General features: G+C 44.7%; 1 protein-coding gene across 4 annotated transcripts in view; it reads right to left on the bottom strand.

Annotated features, from left to right (window-relative positions):
- The window catches only part of LOC143835494 (uricase-like), a 118,673-nt gene that overhangs the window by 84,399 nt on the left and 7,549 nt on the right, over positions 1-26,725 (bottom strand). For all 4 annotated transcript variants that reach the window (XM_077333182.1, XM_077333181.1, XM_077333183.1 and 1 more), the window contains 2 exons: positions 25,670-25,767; positions 24,561-24,632 (listed from right to left, as the gene is read on the bottom strand). In XM_077333182.1, coding sequence (XP_077189297.1) covers positions 24,561-24,599 — 39 coding nt within the window. In that variant the 5' untranslated portion in view covers positions 24,600-24,632; positions 25,670-25,767. The remainder of the gene's footprint in view (positions 1-24,560; positions 24,633-25,669; positions 25,768-26,725) is intronic.

Genomic DNA, 26,725 nt, shown 5'->3' with positions numbered 1-26,725 from the left:
TTGCAAATTAAATTCAAAGTATTGTTACTCAAATTGGAGGTCTTCTGAATTTACTTGGGGAAATTAGCGAGAGGCAGATAGCTACAGGATACCAGGCAATTTTCTTAAGAAACTCCACTTGTTGATTTTTTTAAATGTAAAAGATATATTAAAAATTAATTAACTCACACCCAATTGACAAAACCCTTCTGGGGCTGTCATGAAACCCTGGTTAAAAAGGTCTGTTCTAAATAAACCTGTCTGTAGTAAACTGTAAGCTGTTTCATTTATTTTTTATTTATACCTTAATTTATATGCTGCCCCTCTCTAGATGGTCTTGGGGCGGCACACATCAGTAAGTTTAAAAACCCATATTATTTATTTGTTTGTTTATTCAATTTGTGTACCGCCGCTCCCACCAAACTGGCTCACAGCGGTTCACAACATGTAAAACATCCAAAACTTCTAAAAACATCTCAAAAGTTTACAATTTTAAAATACATTAAAACCAATTCAATTATTATTATTTATTAGTGCTTGCTAATTGAGTTTACTGGGGGTCAGGGAAAGGATAGATGGGATCGGATGAGATTAGTAGCACCTTCCCTGGAGGTACCCGCAGCAACTGGCATTCAGAGGTGTATTACTTTTGAACATGGAAGGTTCATTTAGTCAATATGACAAATAGCCACTAATGAATCTATTCTCCATAAATGTGTTTCAGAGTTTCAGGTCCTCAGTTTCATGTTTGGGAGGTGGAAACAGAGGCTGGATTGCCATCTGACAGAAAGGCTGATTCTGTGAAGGTTCAGGGGGGTGGCAGATTATAGTGGATATGGTTGTGAGTGTCCTGCATTGTGCAGGGGGTTGGACTAGATGACCCTGGAGGAACCTTCCAACACTATGATTCTATGCTGGCCACCAACAGGGGATCAAGCAGGAGGGGGGAATGGTTGCCAGATTTGGGTTAGGAAACTCTTGAAGATTTGGGGGTGGAGCCTATGGAGGACAGAGACCTTAATAGGGTACAGTGCCAAAGAGTCATAGAATCATAGAGTTGGAAGAGACTTCCAGAGTTATCTAGTCCAACCCCCTGCACTATGGAGGACACTCACAACTACCTGCTCACCCACAGTGACCCCCATTCCATGCCTAAATGATGCCCCCCCCAAAAAAAAAACCCAGACTCTCTAGCCAGTCTTGCCTGGAAGAAATTTGCCTCCAGACCCCAAAGTGGCAATTGGCATTTCCCTGGGCATGTAATAAAGAACCACAAGAGCAAAGCAACAACACAATCCCTTCTGCCCACCTACTCACAATCTGCCTAAATTCACAGAATTTCTACCAGATGGCTATCTAACCTCTACTTAAACACTTCTAAAGAAGGAGAACCTACCACCTCCCAAGGAAGCCTATCCCACGGAAGAACTTCTCTAACTGTGAGGAACTTCTTCTGGATGTTTAGCTGAAAATTATTTTGAATTAATTTCAACCTATTCATTTTGGTCAAGCCCTCTGAAGCAACAGAAAACAACTCTGTTCCATCCTGTATGACAGCCTTCAAGTACTTGAAGATGGCTATCTTATCACTTCTTAGTTATCTTCTTTCCAGGCTAAACAGAATATGCTCCCATAACCTTTCTTCATATGATATGGTCTCCAAACCCCTCACCATATTTGTTGACTTCCTCTGGACATGCTCCAGTTTGTCTACATCCTTCTTCAATTGTGGTGCCCAAAACTGAACACAGTACTCTTAGTGAGGTCTAACCAAAGCAGAGTAAATCAGTACCATCACCTCACGTGATCTAGACACTATACTTCTTTTGATACAGCCCAAAATCCCATTTGCCTTTTTAGTCACTCTGCTGACTCATGTTCAGTGTATGAACTACTAAGACCCCTAGATCCTTTTTGAACATACTTCTACCAAGACAAGTCTCCCCCATCCTATAATGAAGCATCCATTTTCTCTAGGGGAACTAATCTCTTTAGTTTGGACATGAGTTGTAACTTCAGGGGATCTCCAGGTGCAAGGGGGAGGCTGGCACCGCTAATTTGTTTAATTGCTAGTGGCTATCACTTGCATCCTGTGGCAGTGAGTGCTACAAGTTAATTATGTGTCATGCAGTACCTTCTGTTGTCTAGTTTGAATCTACTTTATAAACAGGCTCATTTGTATACTAAAGAAACAATGGATTCTTTAAACTTAGAGAACAGAACCCACATTGATTTATTTAAACATTTATATTCTGCCATTCTGCCATTACAAAGACTACCATGGAGGCTAATGATTTAAAACATATATGATAAAACCATTAAAACCAACCCTCCCAACACACATTATTAAAACAATTTAAAACATTATTAAAGCATTGGTTAGGAAGGAGAGATCACTGAGACAATGCCACTCACTGGTGGAAGGCAGAAACTAAAGGACATGGGTAAATCTCTGGACAGAGTTTCAAGGGCTTGTTGCCATGACCAAGAAAGCCTTTTCCCCAGTTGTCATTCACCTAGTCTCAGAAATTGAGGGCATCTGAAGCAGGGCCTCCAAAGATTACTGTAGTGGTTGGGCAGGTGTATAAAAGAGTATTCTATTGTTAACACATTCAAAGCAGACTGTATATAACAATTTAAAACATAGAATCATAGAATTGTGAGTTGGAAGGGACCTCCTGGAAGAATGGAGATGGAGATACAATGTGAGGTATGCTAAGAGCATTTTCTGTGAGGAAGCCCTGTTGAATAAATCTGAGTAGGCTTTTGAATATGCCTCTGCTTAGGATTGTTCAGTATGCCTCTCAATAGGGATACGTCTTGAGTTGTGATGCGGGTATTAAAAGATGTGAGAATCCTGCCTTCTCTCTTCAAATGGAAGAAGTAAGCTCTGCTTTATTGTAATTTGCACCCGCTACGCTTGAAGCTATTCCATACATATTAATACTATTCAGTTCTAAATAGAACTGTGTAGAACAAATGCCTCCCTAGTGGGCAAACGATTGCAGTGCAGTCAGGGTTCAAGGACCGGTTTAGCCAGAACTGGTTGGATTTGCCTTGAGCTCGCCTTCATTCTTCATCAATCCTCCGCCTCTCAGTCACTGACACTGTGATGCCCATGCCTTGCAAATAAAAAGCCAATTGGGATGCCTTTGCATATTAAAACGTTGTTATGGAAATCTGCATTGTTAACATTTGGCACTATAGACAGCAGGGTGTTGTAGTCTCTGCCTAGACATTAAAAACTGTGTTAATAAGAGACAAATTATTGCCTACAGTTACCAAACACATTTACCCAAAGGTTGTTTGACGGAAATCCGCAGAATGTTTAAGCATTTAGTGATATCTAATTTGAAGATGATGGCTTCGTTTTTTTAAAATTGTGTGTTACTGTTTTTATTGCTTTATATTTGACTAGCAAGAAAGCCCATTGCAACCAGAAATGCAATGGGCTCTAGGACCCAGAGGACACTGGGAGGTGCAGATCTCTCTGTGTCTCTCCCTCCCTCCCTCTCGCTCTCGCTGCCTGTCTCTTGGCATACCTCGCAGCAGGAGGCATAGCAGGCAATTAGGGGTGGTCTGTCTGTCTGTCTCTCCCTCCATCGCAGCAGGGGCGGCTCTCTCTGTGTCTCTCTCTGCCTCCCTCACAGCAGGAGCAATAGGAGGGAATGAGGGCTCGTGTTCGGTCTGGCAGAGCTCTCTCTGTCTCTGGCGCAGCTGAGAGGAACATGGCTAGCGTCCAGGGAGGGAGGGAGCTGTAGGGGCAACGCTGGCTGCACTCTGATTGGCCCTATTCCATCTTGGACACCTGGACATGTTCCAACCCCCAGGCTGTTTCAAAAATATATAGAGGAACCATGGATAAGGATAGTTTAGTGTAGTGATGAGGAGCGCCAACCTCTAATCTGGCTAGCCGGGTTTGATTCTGCGCTCCTCCTCCACATGCAGCCAGCTGGGTGACCTTGGGCTTGCCACAGGGCTCTCTTAGCCTCACCTACCTCACAGGGTGTCTGTTGTGGGAGAGGAAACAGAAGGTGATTGTAAGCCACTTTACACTCTTCTGGTAGATAAAAGCGGCATATAAGAACCACCTGTTCTTCTCCATATTGTTGTTCCATTTCTTAGATGTGTAAGCACTGTCCTTAGTAGAAAGGTGGAATAGAAATACTCAGAAAAATGCTGTCCAGGAAGGGCTGCATGAGTAGCAGGGAGCTCAGGATGACATACATGGTTCCTCCCCCTTCTGTGCATCATCCACACAGTTAGAAACCTTTTGTGCCAGGTGGCACACGTATGCCCCTTTGACCCTCCGAGATGTCCTCCAATCTTTCCAGCTATGCCTTGAGGATGGCCCACCTGAGTGCACGAATATTCAGAGAAGTTGTTCAGCCAAACAACACAAAGTCCATGAAAGTCATGAAGCTGTTCGACAAGCTCCCCATGGCCCTTCAGAAAGAGGTCTATGACTGGTATCATCCCCACAATGTCAACTCTGGCCTTATGAGGGGAAACTCTGTTTCTATGGTCTCTATAGAGACAAGCACTGAGATTATAAGGCTGAAGAAGCTACATGGGAAAGGGCCCCCGAAGAAGGAAAGTGAGCAATGAATAGGAAACAGCATCATTCCTGTATTTAATAAAACATTTTTGTTACGTTTTAAAAAAAGAAAAGGAAATACTCAGACAAATGGAAAAACTTGAGGATCTCAGATGGAACCATTGAAGAGTGCCTTACTGTACAATATGTTGTTCCCAGATCTATTCCTAGATCCACCCCTAGCGATGTCAAGAAAATGTGTGCTGGGAGTTACCTGGTGCAACTTAGAATTTTAGGTGTATGGGGAGACAGTCTGGGTTAAGCCTGTGATGTGATAGGGGCTTAAGTATTTGCCCTTGAGCCATTTTGCCAACCTGAAAGGATCCAATGTGTTGCTACTAGCTGCTCTGTTGAGGAACCTTATACATAGCCCATTGGTACATGTATAGCTAATCCGTATACTTCACTTTCCCCTAAGGGGCAAGAACGTATATGTCAAAACACAGACTCTTCCCATACAAAAATACCTGAATCACACCTCCCAGAAATCTTGGAAAGACTAAGCTGATTATAAATCAAGGTGAGGGAATTTTTCCCATCACTATATCCAGAACTCTTCATACAGGAAAGAGATTTCTGAGTCATACCCATACATTTCCATAGGTGTTTTTCTCTTTGGTTTGAAAGATGATACAATCTCAGAGGCAGTTGGCCCATGGTGCCAAAACACTTCTAAATAAAATGACACACTCCTACTTGTATACTGGTGCACAAGCCAGAAGATGTATACACATTTTGAAGGGAGAAATATTTCAAAGAGAACCGAGCATCTTATCTGATTGCATGTGCATGTGTAACAATGTCTGCAGAATCTGAATGTCAAAAGCTGCATTACAGGCAAAACTCCCAGTTCAACAGTGTGAATGGGAGCCTGTGTCTTGCTTGTTTCTTGCAAGCATACATCTTGGGGCACCTGGATCTCGACTTCTGGGTGGGTTTTATACAATATTGCCAGTTCAGGGTTGGGAAGTTCCCGGGGTGCCTGGGAACCTCTGGCTTTGGAGAGGGGAGTTAGCTTGGCAGGGATGTGACACAATTCTAGAACTGCTGTTTCTCCAAGACTCCGAGGTTATACCACAGTACCCACCCTCTGAAACTGCCATTTCCTCCAAGGGAGTTGTTCTCCTAGGTTGAAGATTGGTTGTAATTAGAGCTGCCAATTCTGCATTGGGAGATTTCGGGGTGGGTTGTCTGGGGAATGTAGGGGTTGAGGAGAGAAGAGTTCAACTGGGTATAATGCCGTAGAGCCTCCCCCCAAAAAGCAGCTATGATTTCCAGTGAAACTGAATTATGTGGTCTGTAGATGGAGATAAGTTGTAATTCTGAGAGATCTCCAGGTGTCACCTGGAAGTTGGTAATCTTAGTTGTAATTCCAGGAAACCTTGAGGCCCCACCTGAAGGATGGCAACCCAGGTATTACATGCCGCTCAAATATCAGGATAATAAATGTTTAGACCAACCAAGTTCTTAAGAAGATTCTTTCTTCAAAGAGCAACAGAACAATAAGACAGAAGAAAGTAGAAGGAGAAATTGAGTTTTTGTAGTCATTAATAGGCTTGTCAGTCTCCCAGAATTACAAGTGATCTCCCACCAAAAAGATTGTTGTTGTTATATGCGAAGTTGTGTCCGACCCATCGCGACCCCATGGACAATGATCCTCCAGGCCTTCCTGTCCTCTACCATTCCCTGGAGTCCATTTAAGTTTGCACCTACTGCTTCAGTGACTCCATCCAGCCACCTCATTCTCTGTCGTCCCCTTCTTCTTTTGCCCTCGATCGCTCCCAGCATTAGGCTTTTCTCCAGGGAGTCCTTCCTTCTCATGAGGTGGCCAAAGTGTTTGAGTTTCATCTTCAGGATCTGGCCTTCTAAAGAGCAGTCAGGGCTGATCTCCTCTAGGACTGACCGGTTTGTTCGCCTTGCAGTCCAAGGGACTCACAAGAGTCTTCTCCAGCACCAGAGTTCAAAAGCCTCAATTCTTTCCTCCCCAGGAGCAAGCGTCTTTTAATTTCTTTGCTGCAGTCCCCATCTGCAGTGATCTTGGAGCCCAGGAAAATAAAATCTGTCACTATCTCCATTTCTTCCCCATCTATTTGCCAGGAATTGAGAGGGCCGGATGCCATGATCTTTGTTTTCTTGATGTTGAGTTTCAAGCCAACTTTTGCACTCTCCTCCTTCACCCGCATCAACAGGCTCTTTAGTTCCTCTTCACTTTCTGCCATTAGAGTGGTATCATCTGCATATCTGAGGTTGTTGATATTTCTCCCTGCAATCTTGATCCCAATTTGTGACTCCTCTAATCCCACATTTCTCATGATGTGCTCTGCATACAAGTTAAATAGGCAAGGCGACAGTATACAGCCTTGCCGAACTCCTTTCTCAATTTTGAACCAGTTAGTGATTCCATGTTCAGTTCTCACTGTTGCTTCTTGACCTGCATATAAATTTCTCAAGAGACAAATAAGATGCTCTGGTATTCCCATCTCTTTAAGAACTTGCCACAATTTGTTGTGCTCCACACAATCAAAGGCTTTAGCATAGTCAATGAAGCAGAAGTAGACGTTCTTCTGGCACTCCCTAGCTTTCTCCATGATCCAGCGTATGTTGGCAATTTGATCCCTAGTTTCTCTGCCTCTTCGAAATCCTGCCTGTGCAATGGTGCGGTAGTTTGAACCTTCTTTTGCATTGCCCTTCTTTGGGATTGGAATATAAACTGACCTTTTCCAATCCTGTGGCCATTGTTGAGTTTTCCAAATTTGCTGGCATATTGAGTGTAGCACTTTTACTGCATCATCCTTTAAGATTTTGAATAGTTCAACTGGAATGCTGTCACCACCACTAGCTTTATTGTTGCTCAGACTTCCTAAGGCCCATTTGACTTCACATTCCAGGATGTCTGGCTCCAGGTCAGTAACTACCCCATTGTGGTCATCAGGGATGTTAAGCTCGCTCTTGTATAGTACTTCTATATAATTTTGCCACCTTTGTTTAATCTCTTCTGCTTCTGTGAGGTCCCTACCATTTTGGTCCCTTATCATATCCATCTTTGCATGAAACGTTCTCTTCATATCTCCAATTTTCTTGAAAAGATCTCTGGTCCTCCCCATTCTATTGTTTTCTTCTATTTGTTTGCACTGTTCATTTAAGAAGGCATTCTTATCTCTTCTAGCTTTTCTCTGGAATTCTGCATTCAATTGGGTGTATCGTTCTCTTTCTCCCTTGCCTTTCACTTCCCTTCTCTCCTTAGCTATTTGTAAAGCTTCCTCAGACAGCCATTTTGATTTCTTGCATTTCTTTTTCTTTGGGATGGTTTTAGTTGCTACCTCTTGTACCATGTCGCGAACCTCCGTCCATAGTTCTTCAGGCACTCTGTCTATCAGATCTAATTCCTTAAATCTATTTGTCACCTCTACTGTGTATTCGTTGGGGATATGATTTAGTTCATACCTGAGTGGCCTAGTGCTTTTCCCTACTTTCTTCAATTTAAGCCTAAATTTTGCAACAAGAAGCTCATGATCTGAACCACAATCAGCTCCTGGTCTTGTTTTTATTGACTGGATAGAACTTTTCCATCTTTGGCTGCAGAGCACATAGTCAATCTGATTTCTGTGTTGACCGTCTGGTGATGTCCATGTGTAGAGTCGTCTCTTGGGTTGTTGGAAAAGAGTGTTTGCTATGACCATTGTATTCTCTTGACAAAATTCTACCAGCCTGTGCCCTGCTCCATTTTGTACTCCAAGGCCTAACTTGCCTGTTATCCCGGTTATCTTTTGGCTTCCTACTTTAGCATTCCAATCCCCCATGATGATAAGCACATCATTTTTTGGCGTTGCTTCTAGAAGGTGTTGTAAGGCTTCATAGAACTGATCAACTTCATCCTCTTCAGCAGCAGTGGTTGGGGCATAGACCTGGATCACTGTGATGTTGAATGGTTTGCCTTGGATTCGAACTGAGATCATTCTGTCATTTTGGGGATTGTATCCCAAGACTGCTTTTCCTACTCTCTTATTGATTATGAAGGCTACTCCATTTCTTCTGCGAGATTCTTGTCCACAGTAGTATACCTGATGGTCATCTGAATTAAATTCACCCATTCCTGTCCATTTTAGTTCACTGATTCCTAAAATGTCGATGTTCAGTCTTGTCATTTCTTGTTTAACCACGTCCAGCTTGCCTTGATTCATGGATCTGACGTTCCAGGTTCCTATGGAATAAAAATCTTTACATCATCGGACTGTCTTTTCGCCACCAGTTACTTCCACAACTGAGCGTCCTTTCGGCTTTGGCCCAGCCGCTTCATGGCAAAGATACTGGAGTGGTTTGCCATTTCCTTCTCCAGTGGATCACCTTTTGTCAGAGCTCTCAGATATAACCTGTCCGTCTTGGGTGGCCCTGCACGGTATAGCTCATAGCTTCACTGAACTACGCAAGCCCCCTTGCCACAGCAAGGCAGCGATCCTTGAAGGGGGACCACAAAGATAAGTTGTCCTAAAGAAAATAGTTGCTTTGAAGGTGGACTGTATGACATTTCACCCTACTGATGCCCCTCCCCGGCTCTTTCCCCAAATCTCCCCAGTCCATTACTGTAAGAAACTGCTTTCCACAAGCCCTCTTGTACAGAAGCTTTGTGGCATAGAGGCACAGACTAAACCATGCCAAAGAGGGTTTTTTCCGAATTTTAATGCTACTATTTCCCTCAGAAAAGCATGTAAAAAGGTAAAGGTATCCCCTGTGCAAGCACTGAGTCATGTCTGACCCTTAGGGTGACGCCCTCTAGCGTTTTCATGGCAGACTCAATACGGGGTAGTTTGCCAGTGCCTTCCCCAGTCATTACCATTTACCCCCCAGCAAGCTGGGTACTCATTTTACCGACCTCGGAAGGATGGAAAGCTGAGTCAACCTTGAGCCGGCTGCTGGGATCGAACTCCCAGCCTCATGGGCAGAGCTTTCAGACTGCATGTCTGCTGCCTTACCACTCTGCACCACAAGAGGCTCTTAGAAAAGCATGTACTTGTGCTCTAAATAGGCATTTCTCTGAAAGGTCATTGTTAGGTTGGACAAAGATTATATACTGCCTGATCCCTTCTCCATTTATTCAGAAGTTCCTTTGAAATCAATCACACATGAATGGTCACAGTCAAATTTCAGCTTGCAAAATATGAAACGCTGAGATCCATTCCGCACCCGGAAAATATAGTGAAAGGCTTACCTTGTGCTGACATCATATTTTTGGCATTTTAAACGATGTCAGCATCCAATGTCACAGCAGCAAACTAGCAGCTACATCCTCCTTTTTAAAGTGCTACATAGCACGTGCGAGAGGAGAGCAACCAGCAACCACATGCTAAGGAAAGGTGTGGAGGTGGAGTAGCGCTGCCTCTGCCTCCAGTGCCCGTCCTCACACCAATCTCCCTTCTCTTGGGGATGGGGCTTTTTTTTTTTTTTTTGAAGCAAACTCCCTGGAGCCAGAAATATGAGTTAAATAGTCCAGGCAGAGCAAAAAAAAAAATTTACCCACCAGTTAACACGCAAAGCATGCCTCTCTAACTCCCCCCCCCCCAAAAAAAAATCAGGAACAAGATTACTTTTTTAAAGCTTCAATGCTTATAATTCCAGAAGGGGTGGCAGTAAAATAAGTACTATGCATCTATGATTAGATGCATAGGCATAGCAACATAAAAGTTTTACTTAAAAAAACAACCTTGCATTGTGGGCCCTTTAAAACATGGAGAAAAGTAATTCGCTGCCTGGCTTGATTGATGGGCGGAAGAGAATTGCATGTATAGTGCATTCCTCCCTTCCACCATTTCAAGCAGGTGTGCAGAGTGTAAAGAAGCGCAAGAAGGCGACAGAGGAAAGTGAGAGAGCCAGGAGGTAAGGAACGGCCGAGGGAACAGTTTTTTATAGCATTCCACCACTGCGCTGGCATAATGCTATTTTTTTCAATGTGCAGAATGGCCTTGAATGTTAACTTTTGCTTGCAAACAATAAGTCTGGGCATTACATAAATTTAAGATAGGTAGTTATCTGCTACTTATGCTCAGAGCATATTTATTTCATTTATATCCTGCTTTTCTTCCCATGGAGTACCCAAAGTGGATTATATTGTCCTTTCCTACATTTTATCCTCACAGCAACTCTGTGAAGTAGCTTAAGCTGAGCGTATGTGACTGGCCCAAGAGCACCAATCACCCTTCCATGGCAGAGGGAGGAATTCAAACCTAGGTCTCCCAGATCATAGCCCGATACTCTAACCCAGCCTTTCTCAACTTTTTTACCACAAACTCCTGAAACATTATTCAGGCTTCCAGAACCCCCAGAAATGGTGTGAGCATGCAGAATATGATCGCGAAACATAGCTGTATACAAGCCCACCCAGGGCCTCTCCCCTTCCCATTCACTCCAGGCCCATCATTTGCCATTTTGGCAGGGGTGGGTGGGTTGACATGACCATATACGGCCATATCACCCGATTAACGTTTAACAAATTTAAAATATATATTAAAATTAATTAATTCACATCCATTCAGGAAACTCTTCCAGGGCTAGCAAGAAACCCCAGGGTTTCATGAAGCCCTGGTTGAGAAACCCTGCTCTAACCCCTACAAACACTGCACTGGTTAGAATCATAGAATCATAGGGTTGGAAGGGGCCATACAGGCCATCTAGTCCAACCCCCTGCTCAATGCAGGATCAGCCCAAAGCATCCTAAAGCATCCAAGAAAAGTGTGTATCCAACCTTTGCTTGAAGACTGCCAGTGAGGGTTAGGGTTAAAGTACTATTTAAATCACTCTCCTTAATGATGTTATTATATTCTTGTCAAGTAAACAAGCCTAATTTTCCTGTGATTATAATGCTTTTCATTTGCCTCTCCTAGGCTCCAGGCAATGTTGGTATTAATTTAGATTAGGATTTCTCTCTCTCTCTTTTTGGCCTACAGTTCCTTGGGAGAATACTAGTGGCACTTTTGCACGTAGGCAGTGATCTCCATACTATCATACAACAACCAAGTTGCAGTCTAAGCTCCAAATATAAAAGGTTTGAGAGCCATGGTCCTAGGGAAACCACATGCCAAAGATACAATTCTGCTGAAAATAACTCTGATATAACAAGATGAAATTATATATTTTTAAAACTGAATTCCAAAGTCTGCTTAGGATGGCACTGTTAATACTACAGAATACTCCCCCAAAAGGGCTACTAACAAAATAGAATGCTGAGCAGAGATGGAGGAGGAAGAAAGACGCCTTTTTCCAACCCACAGTCTGTCACCCAAGCTTCTACCATGACTAGATGATGACAGAAGAGAGGGCAAGGTCATGGGAATGTCTGCATCAAGTGGAGAGACCGTGTTTTAAAATGCTGCCTCAACAGTGTATACTGACAGGGCTTTGAGAGTTTTAACTGCTTTAATTCATGTGGGCCATGTGGTACAGATGGTTCAGATTTTTCTGCCAGTTTGGTGTGGCAAATATTAAATTAGCTACTGGAAGAAAATGTGTGGAATGCCATCCCTCTAACCCTTTGCCTGCTAACGTTTTAGTGATGTGTAACTTTTCATGCTAACTTTTCAGTGACAGTCCAAAACATTTTGTATTTGCTCAGGCTTTTGTAAATTCTTAAATTTGGGGTTGGCCCTCTTATAGTGGTGGAAAGTGCCATCAAAACATAGTGGACATGGCAAATGTACAGGGTTTTCAAGGTTAGGACTGTTCTGAGGTGGTTTGCTATTGCCTGCCTCTGCGTATTGCCTGCCTCTTCTCTGCTGGCCTCTCATCCAGCTATTAACCAAGGTCAAGCCTGCTTAGTTTCAGAGAGGTCAGGCTAACCTGGTTAACCTATATTGCTGTTTTAAACATAAGGCATTCAGGTTCTTAGATCAGGGGTGTGGGACTGCGCCTCCTGCTGGTCTTTACCATGGAATTATTTTAATGCTCTCTCTCTTTCCCTCTCTCTCTCTTTCTTGATATGCTATTACTGTAGTATGACATTTTAGATTGGAGTAGGCAATCCTGTTGGGTTGCCAGTGTCCCCCCCCCCGGCCCACTGGTGAGGGATGGGGGATAGAGTTACCAGATTCAGGTTGGGAAACTCCTGGGAATCTGGGGGTGAAGCCTGGGAGGACAGGGACCTGTGTGGGGTACAACAGCATACAATCTACCCTGCAAAGCATCCATTTTCTCCCATGGAACTGATTTCTCTAGTCTGGAGATGAGCTGTAATTCTGTGGGATCCCCAGGTCCCATCTGGAGGATCCCATATACTCCCATATATACTCATATCCCATATATGCTCATCTCACATGTGCCAAAGTCTGGCATATCAGACTGATTTTCTGCCCAGGCTACCAAGGTAGCATCACCTTTGAGGTTGGGAGCATGGGAGAAGCCCTATCATTGCTTTCTGGAGTTGAACATACTGAGTACAAGGCAAGGCCCTGATGCAATGGCAGTGTTGCCGGGGCTCAGCCTTTTGTTCCATTGCATCTGGCCAAATGCAATCCTCATTTGCCCTCTGGCTTGCTAGCCCATCAACATCTTCAAAGGGCAGCCTTGTCCCTCCCCCTTCCCCTCCCCCAGCACTCAGACCAAACTACTAGAACTTGGGGACACCCAATAAAGTTGATGGACTGTAGATCCAGGCCAGACAAAAGGAAGTACTTTACTCAATAAAGGTAAAGGTATCCCCTGTGCAAGCACCGAGTCATGTCTGACCCTTGGGGTGATGCCCTCTAGCGTTTTCATGGCAGACTCAATACGGGGTGGTTTGCCAGTGCCTTCCCCAGTCATTACCGTTTACCCCGGTACTCATTTTACCGACTTCGGAAGGATGGAAGGCTGAGTCAACCTTGAGCCGGCTGCTGGGATTGAACTCCCAACCTCATGGGCAAAGCTTTCAGGCGGCTGCCTTACCACTCTGCGCCACAAGAGGCTCTTACTTTACTCATTACTCAATAAATAATAAAATTGTAGGATTCACTGCAAGTGGATGTAGTGAAAGCTGCTAGTACAGATTGCTTTAAAAGGGAATTGGACACATTAATGAAGTCCCAACACTGGAAATTTGCCATGGTGACTAAAGGGAACTTTTATATTGAGTAGATTTCCCAGCCACCTGCCAACAACCAATGAGAGGGACGGGATGGGGAAATGACATCATTCCAATGGAATGGTGTCATTTCCAGCAAATGCCCAGAAGTGATGTCACATTGCCAACATGGCACTGATGCAATGTTCTAGGATTTGGACCAAACTCTATGATAAAACACACTTTCCCCTCTACCACCCCTCAGTGGGCCACAGAGAGGGAGACCAGGGCAGAGTCTGCACTTACTTTCTTTATTCCATTGTCAATCTTGTTGAATTCAGATCGCTTTGAACTCGGGTCTTCCTCTCCCCCCCCCTCCCCATTGAAACAGGAAAGTCTTCTGCACATGGTTAAGGTAGTTCAGAAGGGGGGGCAAGCCTCTTTCTTTCTTTTCTTGAAGGGGGGGGGGAGAGGAGCCAAGCAGGGAGCCTCTATCGTTTCTTGGAGGGGTGGGGGAGAGGATCAAAAAAGGCAAAGGGAGGAAAAATCCAGGACCGACAGAAGTTGAGAGAAATTAGGGGCTTCTCCTTTAAGACAAGCGTGTCACATGACCAGGTGTAGCCTATCAGAGGTTCTCTACCACGGAGCTTTCTTTCCCAATCCAGATATTGAGGATTAAAAGCACTCTGAGATATCGCACAATAAAGGTAGGGTCACTCCGGATCAATCCTTCTTGCTGCAGAAGGAAAATTTAAATCGCCCCAAATCCAAATGGAAATCGCATTCTGTGTAGAGGACAGGGACTGAATCGATCTGGGGTTGGAATAAAAGCTCCGTGCAGTTTACACCCAGGTCTACCTTATTCAAAGGCAGTCAAACTTTGAATACTGGTGCTAGAAGACAGCATCAGGGGGAAGCTCTTTAACTCTGTGTCCTTGGCATTTGGCCCTCCAGTGGGCCACAATGTGATTCTGGTTGCTGGAGCAAATGAACCACTAGTGTGATCCATTAGGACTCTTCTTATGCTCTCATGCTGAGTTCTTAAAAGTCAGCCTCCCTCTAGGGTTGCCAGCCTCCAGGTGACAGCTGGAGATCCCCCGGTATTACAACTGGTCTCAGATGACAGAGACCAGTTCTTCTGGAGAAAATGGTTATTTTGGATGATGAACTCTATGGCATTGTATCCTGTGGAGGTCCCTCCTCTGCCTAAACCCTGCCATCCCCTAGCTTCTCTCCTCAAATCTCCAGGTATGCCTCACCAAGAGCCACCAACCCGATTATACGCAGATTATGCTGCTTGCTTTAGTTTGGGCTGCTGCTTTATATTGTCATTCAATTCACATGATGATTATACAAGTTTTGTTTTGTACAGTACAGGATTTCCTCAGAAACTGCCTTGATCAAATTTGAATACGTAGTACATGCCTATTTCAAATGTAAAAGATGTGCAAAGGAGTTCTTCTTTTAGTCAAGACAAGTTTACTTTTCTTTTCTGTCTTTACAGCTTTTGACAAAATAATTAAATGCAAGATTCAGTAAGTGCATGCATCATGTGTGCGTATAAGAAGCTTTCTTTTATTTATATAGAGAACCAAATTATCTTTCTCAGGTGCTCAACAGAGATAGTTCTAAAGGTGACGATTATGTCATTTAAAATGATTCATGGGGCTGGGCCTTTTATGCCCTACATAGACACACAAACACACAAAGACACACACAAACTCACGCCAGACTAGTGTGTGACTGATGAATGGAATGTGGTCCCCCCTGCCTCACTTCTTCAGCTCCCTGGGATAAAAGCTTATTAATCTTGGATTAAGCCTCCCACAATTATAGATGTTTTAAAACAATTAGCATTGGTATACTTTTAAAAGCAACAATAAAGCTAGTGATAGTGGTGGTGACAGCATTCCAGTTGAACTAAATCTTAAAAGACGATGCAGTAAAAGTGCTACACTCCATATGCCAGCAAATTTGGAAAACTCAACAATGGCCACAGGATTGGAAAAGGTCAGTTTACATTCCAATCCCAAAGAAGGGCAATGCCAAAGAATGTTCAAACTACCACACCATTGCACTCATTTCTCATGCTAGCAAAGTTATGTTCAAAATCCTACAAGCTAGGCTCCTGCAATATGTGGACCGAAAAGTACAGGCAGGATTTCGAAGAGGCAGAGAAACTAGGGATCAAATTGCCAACATACGCTGGATCATGGAGAAAGCTAGGGAGTTCCAGAAGAACATCTACTTCTGCTTCATTGACTATGCTAAAGCCTTTGATTGTGTGGAGCACAACAAATTGTGGCAAGTTCTTAAAGAGATGGGAATACCAGAGCATCTTATTTGTCTCTTGAGAAACCTATATGCAGGTCAAGAAGCAACAGTGAGAACCGAGCATGGAATCACTGATTGGTTCAAAATTGAGAAGGGAGTTTGGCAAGGCTGTATACTGTCGCCTTGCCTATTTAACTTGTATGCGGAGCACATCATGGGAAAGGCATGATTAGAGGAGTCACAAATTGGGATCAAGATTGCAGGGAGAAATATCAACAACCTCAGATATGCAGATGATACCACTCTAATGGCAGAAAGTGAAGAAGAACTAAAGAGCCTGTTGATGTGGGTGAAGGAGGAGAGTGCAAAAGTTGGCTTGAAACTCAACATCAAGAAAATAAAGATCATGGCATCCGGCCCTCTCAATTCCTGGCAAATAGATGGGGAAGAAATGGAGATAATGACAGATTTTATTTTCCTGGGCTCCAAGATCACTGCAGATGGGGACTGCAGCAAAGAAATTAAAAGACGCTTGCTCTTGGGGAGGAAAGCTATGGCAAATCTAGACAGCATCCTAAAAAGCAGAGACATCACCCTGCCAACAAAAGTGCATTTAGTCAAGGCTATGGTATTCCCAGTTGCAATGTATGCTGTGAAAGTTGGACCATAAGGAAGGCCGAGAGTCAAAGAATTAAGGCTTTTGAACTTTGGTGCTGGAGAAGACTCTTGTGAGTCCCTTGGACTGCAAGGCGAACAAACTGGTCAGTCCTAGAGGAGATCAGCCCTGCCTGCTCCCTAGAAAGCCAGATCCTGAAGATGAAACTCAAATACTTTGGCCACCTCATGAGAAGGAAGGACTCCCTGGAGAAGAGCCTAATGCTAGGAGCGATTGAGGGCAAAAGAAGAAGGGGACGACAGAGAATGAGGTGGCTGGATGGTGTCCCTGAAGCAGTTGGTGCGAACTTAAATGGACTCCGGGGAATGGTAGAGGACAGGAAGGCCTGGAGGATCATTGTCCATGGGGTCACAATGGGTCGGACATGACTTCATACCTAACAACAAATACTTTTAAAAAATGAAACATAGGACCAACTCTGTCATGAGGCAGAGTGAAGCAGCTCCCTCGGGCAGCAATTTTAGAGGAGAAAAATCATATATTATTTTTAAAAAATCAAGCCTGGGTTGAATTAGGCATACTGAAGAAGCCCACTGATTAGAGCAACCTTTCTCAACTTTTTTACCATTGAGAAACCCCTGAAACATTCTTCAGGCTTTGAGAAACCACAGAAGTGGAATGATCATGCAGAATATGGTTGGGAAGCACCTGGGTCCCCTCCCCTTCTCACCCTGTCCAGTCCATCGTTTATTATTATTATTATTATTATTATTATTATTATTATTATTATTATTATTATTGTTGAATTTATTTCCCGCCACTCCCTTGCGGCTCATGGCGGGTTACAACAGTATAAAAACCCCATAAAATACATTAAAACCAATTAACATGTCAATAGTTAATGACTACCTGGCAAGAGCGGATAATCAACTACCCATTCCCCCCCTAGCAAGTGGAGAGGGGATACTGATGGTACTCGTGTCTAATCCCAATCCTCAGGTCCTGGGGGGGCGTAGATGTTAAGCCTGGTCTCAACCGTAAACCTGGCGGAAGAGCTCCGTCTTGCAGGCCCTGGGGAACGATGGAAGGTCCCGCAGGGCCCGCAGCTCTCCCGGGAGCTCATTCCACCAGGCAGGGGCCAGGACCGAGAAGGCCCTGGCCCTGGTCGAGGCCAGGCGTGCTTCCCTAGGGCCGGGGACGACCAATAGATTTTCTCCCGCAGAACGTAAAGCTCTACGGGGGGCATAGGGCGATAAGCGGTCCCTCAGGTATGTGGGTCCCAACTCGCGTAAAGCCTTGAAGGTTAAAACCAAAACCTTGAACCGGATCCGGGCAGCAATTGGCAACCAGTGCAGCTGCCTCAGCACTGGCTGGATATGGGCCCTCCAAGGTGTGCCAGTGAGGACCCTGGCAGCTGCGTTCTGCACTAGCTGAAGTTTCCGGATCAAGGACAAGGGAAGGCCCGCGTAGAGCGAGTTACAGAAATCTATTCTGGAGGTGACCGTTGCATGGATCACCGTGGCCAGGTGTTCGGGGGACAGGTAGGGCGCTAGTAGTCGGGCCTGGCGAATTGGAAGAATGCCTGGCCTGCTACTCTTTTGATCTGCGCCTCCAAAGTTAGGGAGGCATCAATGATCACGCCCAAATTCCTGGCCTGGGACGCGATGGTAAGATGCGCCCCTCCCAGGGTGGGCAAGCGCGCTTCCTGATCCTGCCCCCTGCGTCCCAGCCACAGGACCTCCGTCTTGGAGGGGTTGAGTTTCAGACGACTCTGCTCGAACCATTCTGTCACCGCTTCCAAACCTCTGGCAAATGGTTCCGGGGGAGAGTCCGGGCGGCCGTCCATGAGGAGATAGAGCTGGGTGTCATCAGCGTACTGGTGGCAACCCAGTCCAAAACTCCGCACCAGCTGGGCCAGAGGGCGCATAAAGACGTTAAATAATGTGGGGGAGAGGACCGCGCCCTGTGGGACTCCACATGGAAGTCTGTAGGAGCGCGAGAGCTCATCCCCCACTGCTACCCTCTGGGTCCGGTCCTGGAGAAAGGAGCGTATCCAGCATAAAGCTGTGCCCCGTATCCCCATTTCGGCGAGGCGGTGGACCAACAATTCGTGGTCCACGGTGTCAAAAGCGGCCGACAGGTCCAGAAGAACCAGCACTGCCGACCCGCCTCTATCCAGCTGGCGACGGAGATCATCCAGCAGGGCGACCAGCACCGTCTCCACCCCGTGGCCAGGTCGGAAGCCAGACTGATATGGATCGAGTGCCGAAGTTTCTTCCAAGAATGCCAGGAGCTGGTCTGCCGCGGCCCTTTCGACCACCTTGCCCAGGAACGCTAAGTGCGATACTGGGCGGTAGCTGTCTGGGTCTCGCGGGTCCAGCATAGATCTTTTCAGGAGAGGGCGGACCACTGCCTCCCTTAACTGCTCAGGGAACTCCCCGGAATCCAGGGAGAGATTGACAATATCCCTGAGCTGGCCTCCTATCTTCTGGCCCCCTCCTTTGAGGAGCCATGACGGACAGGGGTCGAGGGGGCACGTGGTCGCCCTGACCGAACCTAGCAACTCGTCCACTTCGGGTAGAGAGAGCCGTCTGAAGCCATCGAACGTCACCTCCAAAGGCGGCCAACAGGTCTCCAGTTCATTTACTGTATTAACTGTGGCGGGAAGAGCGCGGCGGAGCGACGAGACTTTGTCCGCAAAATGGCTCATTAAAGCCTCACAGCCTAGTTCTAATTTCCTACTATTTTGGCACCCCTCAAGGGCGGTAAGGGATCTAACTTTCTAAATAGTTGGGCCGGGCGAGAGCTCGCGGACGCGATTTCCGCAGCAAAAAATTCCCGTTTTGCCACTTTCACCGCCATCTCATACGCCCTCATAAGCGTGCGATGAGATGTTCTCGTAGCTTCGTCGCGAGTCTTCCGCCACACTCGCTCCAGTCGTCTCACTTCCCTTTTTCTCTCCCGAAGCTCCCTGGTATACCAGGGTGCCCGTTTGAGTCGAGGGCAGAGAAGACGTTTAGGGGCGATCTCATCTATGGCAGCCGATAGGCGGGGGAGTGAGTTCACATAACCATATTTGACCATATAACCTGATAAATGTTTAAGAAATTTGTAAAGTATATAAACATTTAATTAACCCTCACCCATTTGGGAAATCCTTCCAGGGCTGTCAAGAAACCCCAGGGTTTCACAAAACCCTGGTTAAGAAAGCCTGAATTAGTTACCAATTCCATATTGGGAAACTGGAGGTTGGCAACTCTACTGCTAATGACCATGGGCTTTAGAAATGTCCAGTGCTGTAGAGCAGTGGTCCCCAACCTTTTTATCACTGGGAACTGGTCAACGCTTGACAATTTTACTGAGGCCCAAGGGGGTAGTCTTTTGCCAGGGGACATCACTGCCGCCTGAGCCCCTGCTCCACTTGTTATCCTGCCAGCGCCCCTGACCTCCCACCACCCACAGGGGTCGCTGCCATGGCGGCCGCTGGACAGCACCAAAGGTGACCCAGCGGCAGAATGGCAGGGCAGACCCTGAGGCAGCAGCCAGGGAGGAGGAAGAGGAGCCACGGCCCGGTACCGACTGATCTATGGACCGGTACCGGTCTCTGGACCGGGGGTTGGGGACCACTGCTGTAGAGAGGATTGGACCCTCTGTATAACCAAGTATCCTGATCCTACATTGAGCAGAGGGTTGGTCTAGGTGGCTTGTATGGCTTCCTCCAACTCTATGATTCTATCTTGTGTATCCTTTCCCTTCCTTTCCTGGGTCCAATAAAAGCTCTGTGGCTCAGTCTGAAATTTCATTTATATTCTATAAAACACGCATTTCATAACTTTGTAGTGGCCTGGGATAATAAGCTGCTGGAAGCCCAACAAATTCTTATATTTTATAAAAGAACCTATAAACAGCTAATTGCCCAGAAGACAAAACCCAATATACTGGAAACAAAAACACTTCTCAGTTTTGGAGGTTGGTCTCTCAATCCACTTTAAGGGAGATGTTGCCATTGGACTCTATCATATTCCTTGATTTTTTTTTTTTTTAGAGCCTCTATGATGATGTTCATCCACAGACTTCTTATTCATCAGACCTGTCATGCATTCCGCCTTGGCCACCAATCTCCCAAAAGGAGGTTGAGTCACAATAGATCATTGCCTTACTCTTCATTTAATAAAAAATACATCTCAAAGGGTAATTCCTCACTGTATGCCGCATTCACAGATCTCAAGGTGACCTTTGATTCAATATCTAGATCTTTTACTTTCGGCTAAGCTAGAAGCCTCAAACATTGATAGAAGGCTCCTTGAGCTTTTACAAGCCTTAAAGGCAACATTGAACCAATTAATCAATGACAATCTTATATGTGTGTATATATATAATAAATAAATATTAACTAAATAAAAAAAGACAACATTAAGACTCAGGTGCAATAGAAGAGGACATCTTTCTGATTCTATAAAAACTTACAAGGGAGTTAGACTAGGCTGTCTGCTTGCCTTTGGCTGTTCACATACTACATAAATAACATGGTCAGCTCTCTAAACTCATTAGATCTTCATCCACCTAAATTGGCAAACAGACACTTCCACATTTTATTGCATGCTGATGATGCCATTCTGTCTTACCTAGGCCTCAAATAGGGTTTAGGCAGGTGCTTGGAGGGGTAGCTGAGTTTTGTAAAAGGGACCATCTCACAATTAACTATGAAAAACAAAATGAGAGCCTTTGGCAAATGACCTGAACAGAGAAAGTGGAACATCAATGGCCACAAGCTGGAACAGGTGATCTGCTATAAATATTTGAGGATGATGTACAGGCCTCAGGGGTCAGAGTTTGCCCATAGCAACTATATTGCAAATTTAGGTGAAAGATGAGCCAGCTTTCTAATCAGCTTTCTTCGGACAAACGAAGATCATTTTGTTCCTTCCACCCTTAAATTATTTCAGGCAAAAACAATAGCCCAGATGCTTTGCAAACCACTCTTAAGTCTACCAACTTCTTGTTTTTTACCCATAGAGTGAATACAAAGTTCGTTAGAGCAGCTCTCCAACTTCCAAATTGTCTGCCTAACTCATTAATACATCAAGGATCTGCCTATCCTCACTCTATACATGGCTAAAAATCAATTTTCACCCTAAGTTTGTCCCTGTAACACTAAGGAACTGGAAACCATCAACCATGTTTTTTTCAGTAGCCCTTTTTATAGGGAACCTCATGCAAAGATTATTGAGCCTCTGATTAGAGATATGAATGCTGAGGATGAAGAGGCATGGATTAAAAACCTTTCAGGTTGCACAGTATTATGTAATTTTAATTAAGATCAGACAACTAAGTATAAGTTCTGTAGTTTTTTACCTCTTGGTTGAAATGTTTTATTTACCACTAATTTTTATTTTAAGTTTACTGTTTTTTATAGTTTTTGATATGGCTGGCAATTGCTGCAATAAAATTTGGTTGATAGAAGGCATTTCCACATACCGTTAAAAATAGTGTTAGTGTTACACCAGATGGATGGTGTAGTGCTAAACATTATCGTGCCTCCTGTACACTCCACACCTTCTTGCTGTCTCACTCTTGTCTGCTGCCTTTTCGTGCTTTTTACACTCCACAAGTGCTGCTGGAAATGGCAGAAGAGAGCAAGGCACTTTATACGTGACTCTCTTCCACCTGTCAATCAATCCTGACAACCAATTCTCTGTCTCTGTCTCTGTTTTAAAGGGACCGCAATGCCCGCTAGGCGCTAGAGCTTGGCAGTGGAAAGAGGAAGGTAAGGAGTTTTCTAGTCTGTAAGGGCATGGGGTTGAATGTGTGTGTTGTGTGGGAGGTTGTGGTGGCATGGTGGCAAATGAGGGCATGGGTGTGGAGATATGGGTGTCAAGAACCTCTGGTGTGGAATGTTTGTTGAATGTAGGAGAGGACTGACCTTTGGGAATTGTGGCATAGTGGTTACAGATGAGCTTTCCAGAGCCATGTCATCAGATATGTGAAGGGAAAATCAGACTGGAGACTCTTCCTAGGGGAAGATTACATGGCAACCAATTCCTCCCAGTTCTGCGTCATTTCCCTTCTTGTGTGAATTAGGCCACAGACACTGAAATGCCCCTCTGCCCTAATACACATGGTGTAGTCACAGTACACAGGTGTCCACCCTGTTTTTTCCATTTTTCACTGTTGATAAAATGTTATGTGCCCACATGCTTCTTTCATGGTTGCTCCTTAGAATAACGGATTTTTGTACCCTATTGCTTACTACCCAAAGGAGTCTCAAAGCAGTTTACAAGCAACTTTTCCATTTGTCTCTCCACAATAATCAACCTATGAGGTATGTGGGGTTGTGAGAGGTCTGAGAGAACTGGGAATGGGCCGCAGTGATCCAGCAGGCCTCAGGTGTCTCAAAGCATTTTCCAATCGTCTTCCCTTTTTCTCCCCATAGCAGACTCCCCATGAGGAAGGTGGGGTAGCAAGCCCCACAGGGAAGCTGGCAACCCTAAGAGGAAGACTCTCTGTGCACAGCAGTCTTGACCATAGTAAGGTTTTTTATACTGTTTTTTTTATTTGCCAGGCCAAGGTTATTTGCCAGGCCAAAAAGGCCATTTCAATTACCATGTGTCTCCCGCCATTTACTTGTTCTCTATTTACAGTTTCAGGCTGTAAATATTTATTTAGATCTGCCTGCACTTTCCAGATTCACAGGACTGATGCTGGTTTGCCTGTCTGCGCCCCAGAATACAAACAGTTGCTGGTGACCATAGCCCATAGCCAAGGAGTGACACACCTGCACCACTCCCTCCCAACTGCAGGCAAAAATGGCTCCTTTGAAGGCTGGATTCTGAGGCATTGTGCGATTTTGAAGTCCCACCTCCAAACCTCCAGGAATATTTCCAACCCAGGGGTAGCCAACGTCCAGGTGGGGCCTGGAGATCACCTGGAATTACAGTTCACCTGCAGAGTATAAAGATCAGCTCCCCAGGCAGAAAGGGCTACTTTGGACAGGGTTGTGGTAGAGAAGAAACATTTAAGGCCTCCCACACAGGTTGTTGTTGAATTGAAAGACTTGAAGCCTACTGCACAGGGTTGTTGTACAGATGAAACAGCAGACAAAAACCAGTTTCTTCTGCAGAATAAAGCTGTGCAGTGGCCTCAAATCTGAAGAGTGTTGCAAAGAAGAAAGACACATGGCTTGGCTGTGTCTAACTCCCGGCCAGAGCAGTATTTTAAGTGAGAAGGAGCTTTTCTGTGGCCTCCCTGTCAGCCAACTGTTTGGCAGAAGGGGAACGTCCCCCCCCCCTCAAAAGGAATGTCCTCAGGCTCCCCTGTGTTGCTCTCTGAAGGAAAATGCCTCCCTCCCCTCAGTCAGGGCCTGTCAGAGGCTCCTTCACAGCAGGCCTCAAGGGAGGGGGAGGGAGCCTCCTGCCAGCTCTGTCAGGGTTCTGAGGCAATTTACAGTTGGACATGACAGTTAGGACAGCCTTGGGGCAAAAAGGGCTGGCACAGCCTCCATTCTCATCCCCCTTGGCAGCCCTACTGACCTCCTCTCCCTGCGGTGGTCAGGAGCAGACTGGCAGCCAGACTGGGCTGGGTGAATGGAATTTTGGTCTGTCCTGGTGAGGGGCCAATCGGAAGGTACAAAGCGCCTTCCGATTGGTCCCTCCGCTTGTCAGTTCAGGGCCAAGGAGCCAATTGTTGACCCCCCATCACGGACTGAGCCCACCCCAACACCCCTTACTGTTTTATTAAGAGGGAAAAATGGAATCTGCCCAGTACATTTTTATATTGTTCTCTATATAAGTAGGCTCAGGTTTTGGCAGCTGATGAACTTGCCCCATTACAATATTAGAATAATATTGAAAGTTACCTCCAGGGTCATCTAGTCCAACCCCTTGCACAATGCAGGACCTCACAACTACTACATTAGTAATAGAAAGTGATTTGTTCTCTGAAGAGCTATAGAGCTATATGCACACCAATCCCATTTGTTTCAATGGGACTTGATAGAACAGGATAAACACATATAAAAATAACATTATTACTTACCTGCTTTCTTAAGATAACAATGTGTTATAAAATACCTGCTTGTTTATATTGTCCTCTTGCTTCATTCCATTCATAAAGCAGCATAGCAAACAAAAAGTGGATCACTTCTGTCACGTGGGAAAATTTACATAAAACAATTTTCGTTTTATAAGTACAAACGGCATAAGATACTTCATAAGAAATAACCAATACATATAAAATAGTGAGTACATACTACATGGAAAGGATCTCCTTCTTTTGCATATCCATATAGATTCCTTTTAGGTAGCACATTAATATTGTTCATGAATTCTATTAGCAATCTTCAACTATCATGTAGGCAAAGCGTGTAGAACGTATATGTGAGTACAGGGTAGGCAGGGCAGCATCAGTATTAATAACAATACTTTGCACTCATTAAATGTCTTTGATCTGATGACCTCATGTTCTTCATAAAGTGAGCAACTGTTAATACCCCCCTTTAGAGAGAAGCATACTGAGGCATATGGAAGTAAGCTAGTTGCTTGCAGACATGCCAAGTTGAAACTGAACTTTAGAATTAGCAACTTCAGGAGTCCTGACTCCAAGTCTCTAATTAGTCCCAGTCAATATTTGCTCCCTTAATAAAGAAGCTCATTACATATCTATGACATTACACTGAGGTACAGTTCTTCAGCACAGGGCTTATTCTGTACACAACCAGAGACATCTATATAAACGCCCATTATCCATACATTTCAATGCTGCCAAAGTCACCAGAATTGTACCTGGTTAATTAAAAAGAGAATACTAAATCCCTGGTTAATGAAAAGTCAATATTTTGACTTAGAACAACCATTTCTAAATGGTAGATTGCAAGCCAGTAAGATCTTATAGAATGTTTTTGAGTGAGTTTTTAGGAAAACAGCAATGAGTGTTGCCTGCTTCCAGAGGGAATTTTGGGGTTTGGATGTTAGGGAGCACTGGCAGGATGAGCACCTTGACTCCACTTCCAGGATAATCCAGACATGATGGCAAATCACTACAGGAGCTGCCAGAAACCCCACAGGGATGTTCCATCCTTTCTGGATCTCCCCCAGAATTGATATGATGCTATTCATGGCACCAGCATTTTAATGTTTCTCTCACTACTACTCAGTGACCGTTTCTGCATTAGGAGACATACCTTGTTTTATCCTCGCTTTGGATTTACATTCGCTCCTGTGAGTCAACTCTAGAAGTTCCGTATTTGGGATTTCCTTCCTTCATTTGCCAGGCTGAAATCTGCAACATGATTTCCACAATGATTCTGATGATTCTGCTTGCACCTTTGTTTTCATTGTCCCCCTTAATCCCACCAATCTGCAGCCTTGATTGCCTCTCCCTTTCCCCCAAAGTGTCCTGAATGTAATTTTGTAAAAGCCCTGAATAATAACATTATAAGGCTGCTGGGCAACAAGACTGCTTTTGAAAAAAAAAAAAAACCTTTAAAATAGTGTTATAATGTGGTCACCCCTTTTCTAAACAAAGGCAGATTTTTCAGAAGGGGAGGAAGGATGGCAACAAGGAAAGGGGTGTGCCCCAAAAACTCAAAATGTTGGGTGTGGGGAAAAACCCAGTTGCATGTATTTCTGCATTGGGCAGCCTTGAATTAGACCCCATTAGACCCTGCTTGAAAAGATGAAATAGGGTTTTCTGGGGATTCTTTTGCTGAGGGGCAAGTGAGGGGGCAATTTGTGTTTGTGCCTGAAGAAGCAAATTTTAATGCAGAATTGGGGGAAAAAGTCAACCCTCTAAGAATGCAAATCTGAACAATATTGCTAGTACAGAAACAGTAAGTGTGACAATAGGCAATGAAGGTTGCTGGCAGGAGACCTCTTGTCACAGCAGGATGCCTGGCAGCCCAAGGTGAAGACACTATATCTGGGTACTAAGGACAGTTATTCTAAGGAAGGGTTGTGACTCGGAATCAGTTTTTACTGACACATCTCCTTAGTGCATGGTTTTTAAATCGCTCAAAATGCACATTAATTCCCCTCCCCCAACAAAACTGATGAGAGTTACTTAACACAGGACAAATTCAAAGAGTTTTGTATGGAATAGAAATAAACTGAGCATCAGGTCCCACCCAACCAGGTAATTGACTAGCAAGGTGCAGAAGTCATAGTGTAGTGGTTCATTACAGCTTGGTTTGGCTGTAGAAAATGAATGATATATTTGGGCTTGGAAACTTCCTCATATG

Source organism: Paroedura picta, chromosome 4 (genome assembly GCF_049243985.1).
Source record: "Paroedura picta isolate Pp20150507F chromosome 4, Ppicta_v3.0, whole genome shotgun sequence".
NCBI lineage: Eukaryota > Metazoa > Chordata > Lepidosauria > Squamata > Gekkonidae > Paroedura > Paroedura picta.
This window is presented reverse-complemented; position numbering and strand designations above follow the sequence as displayed.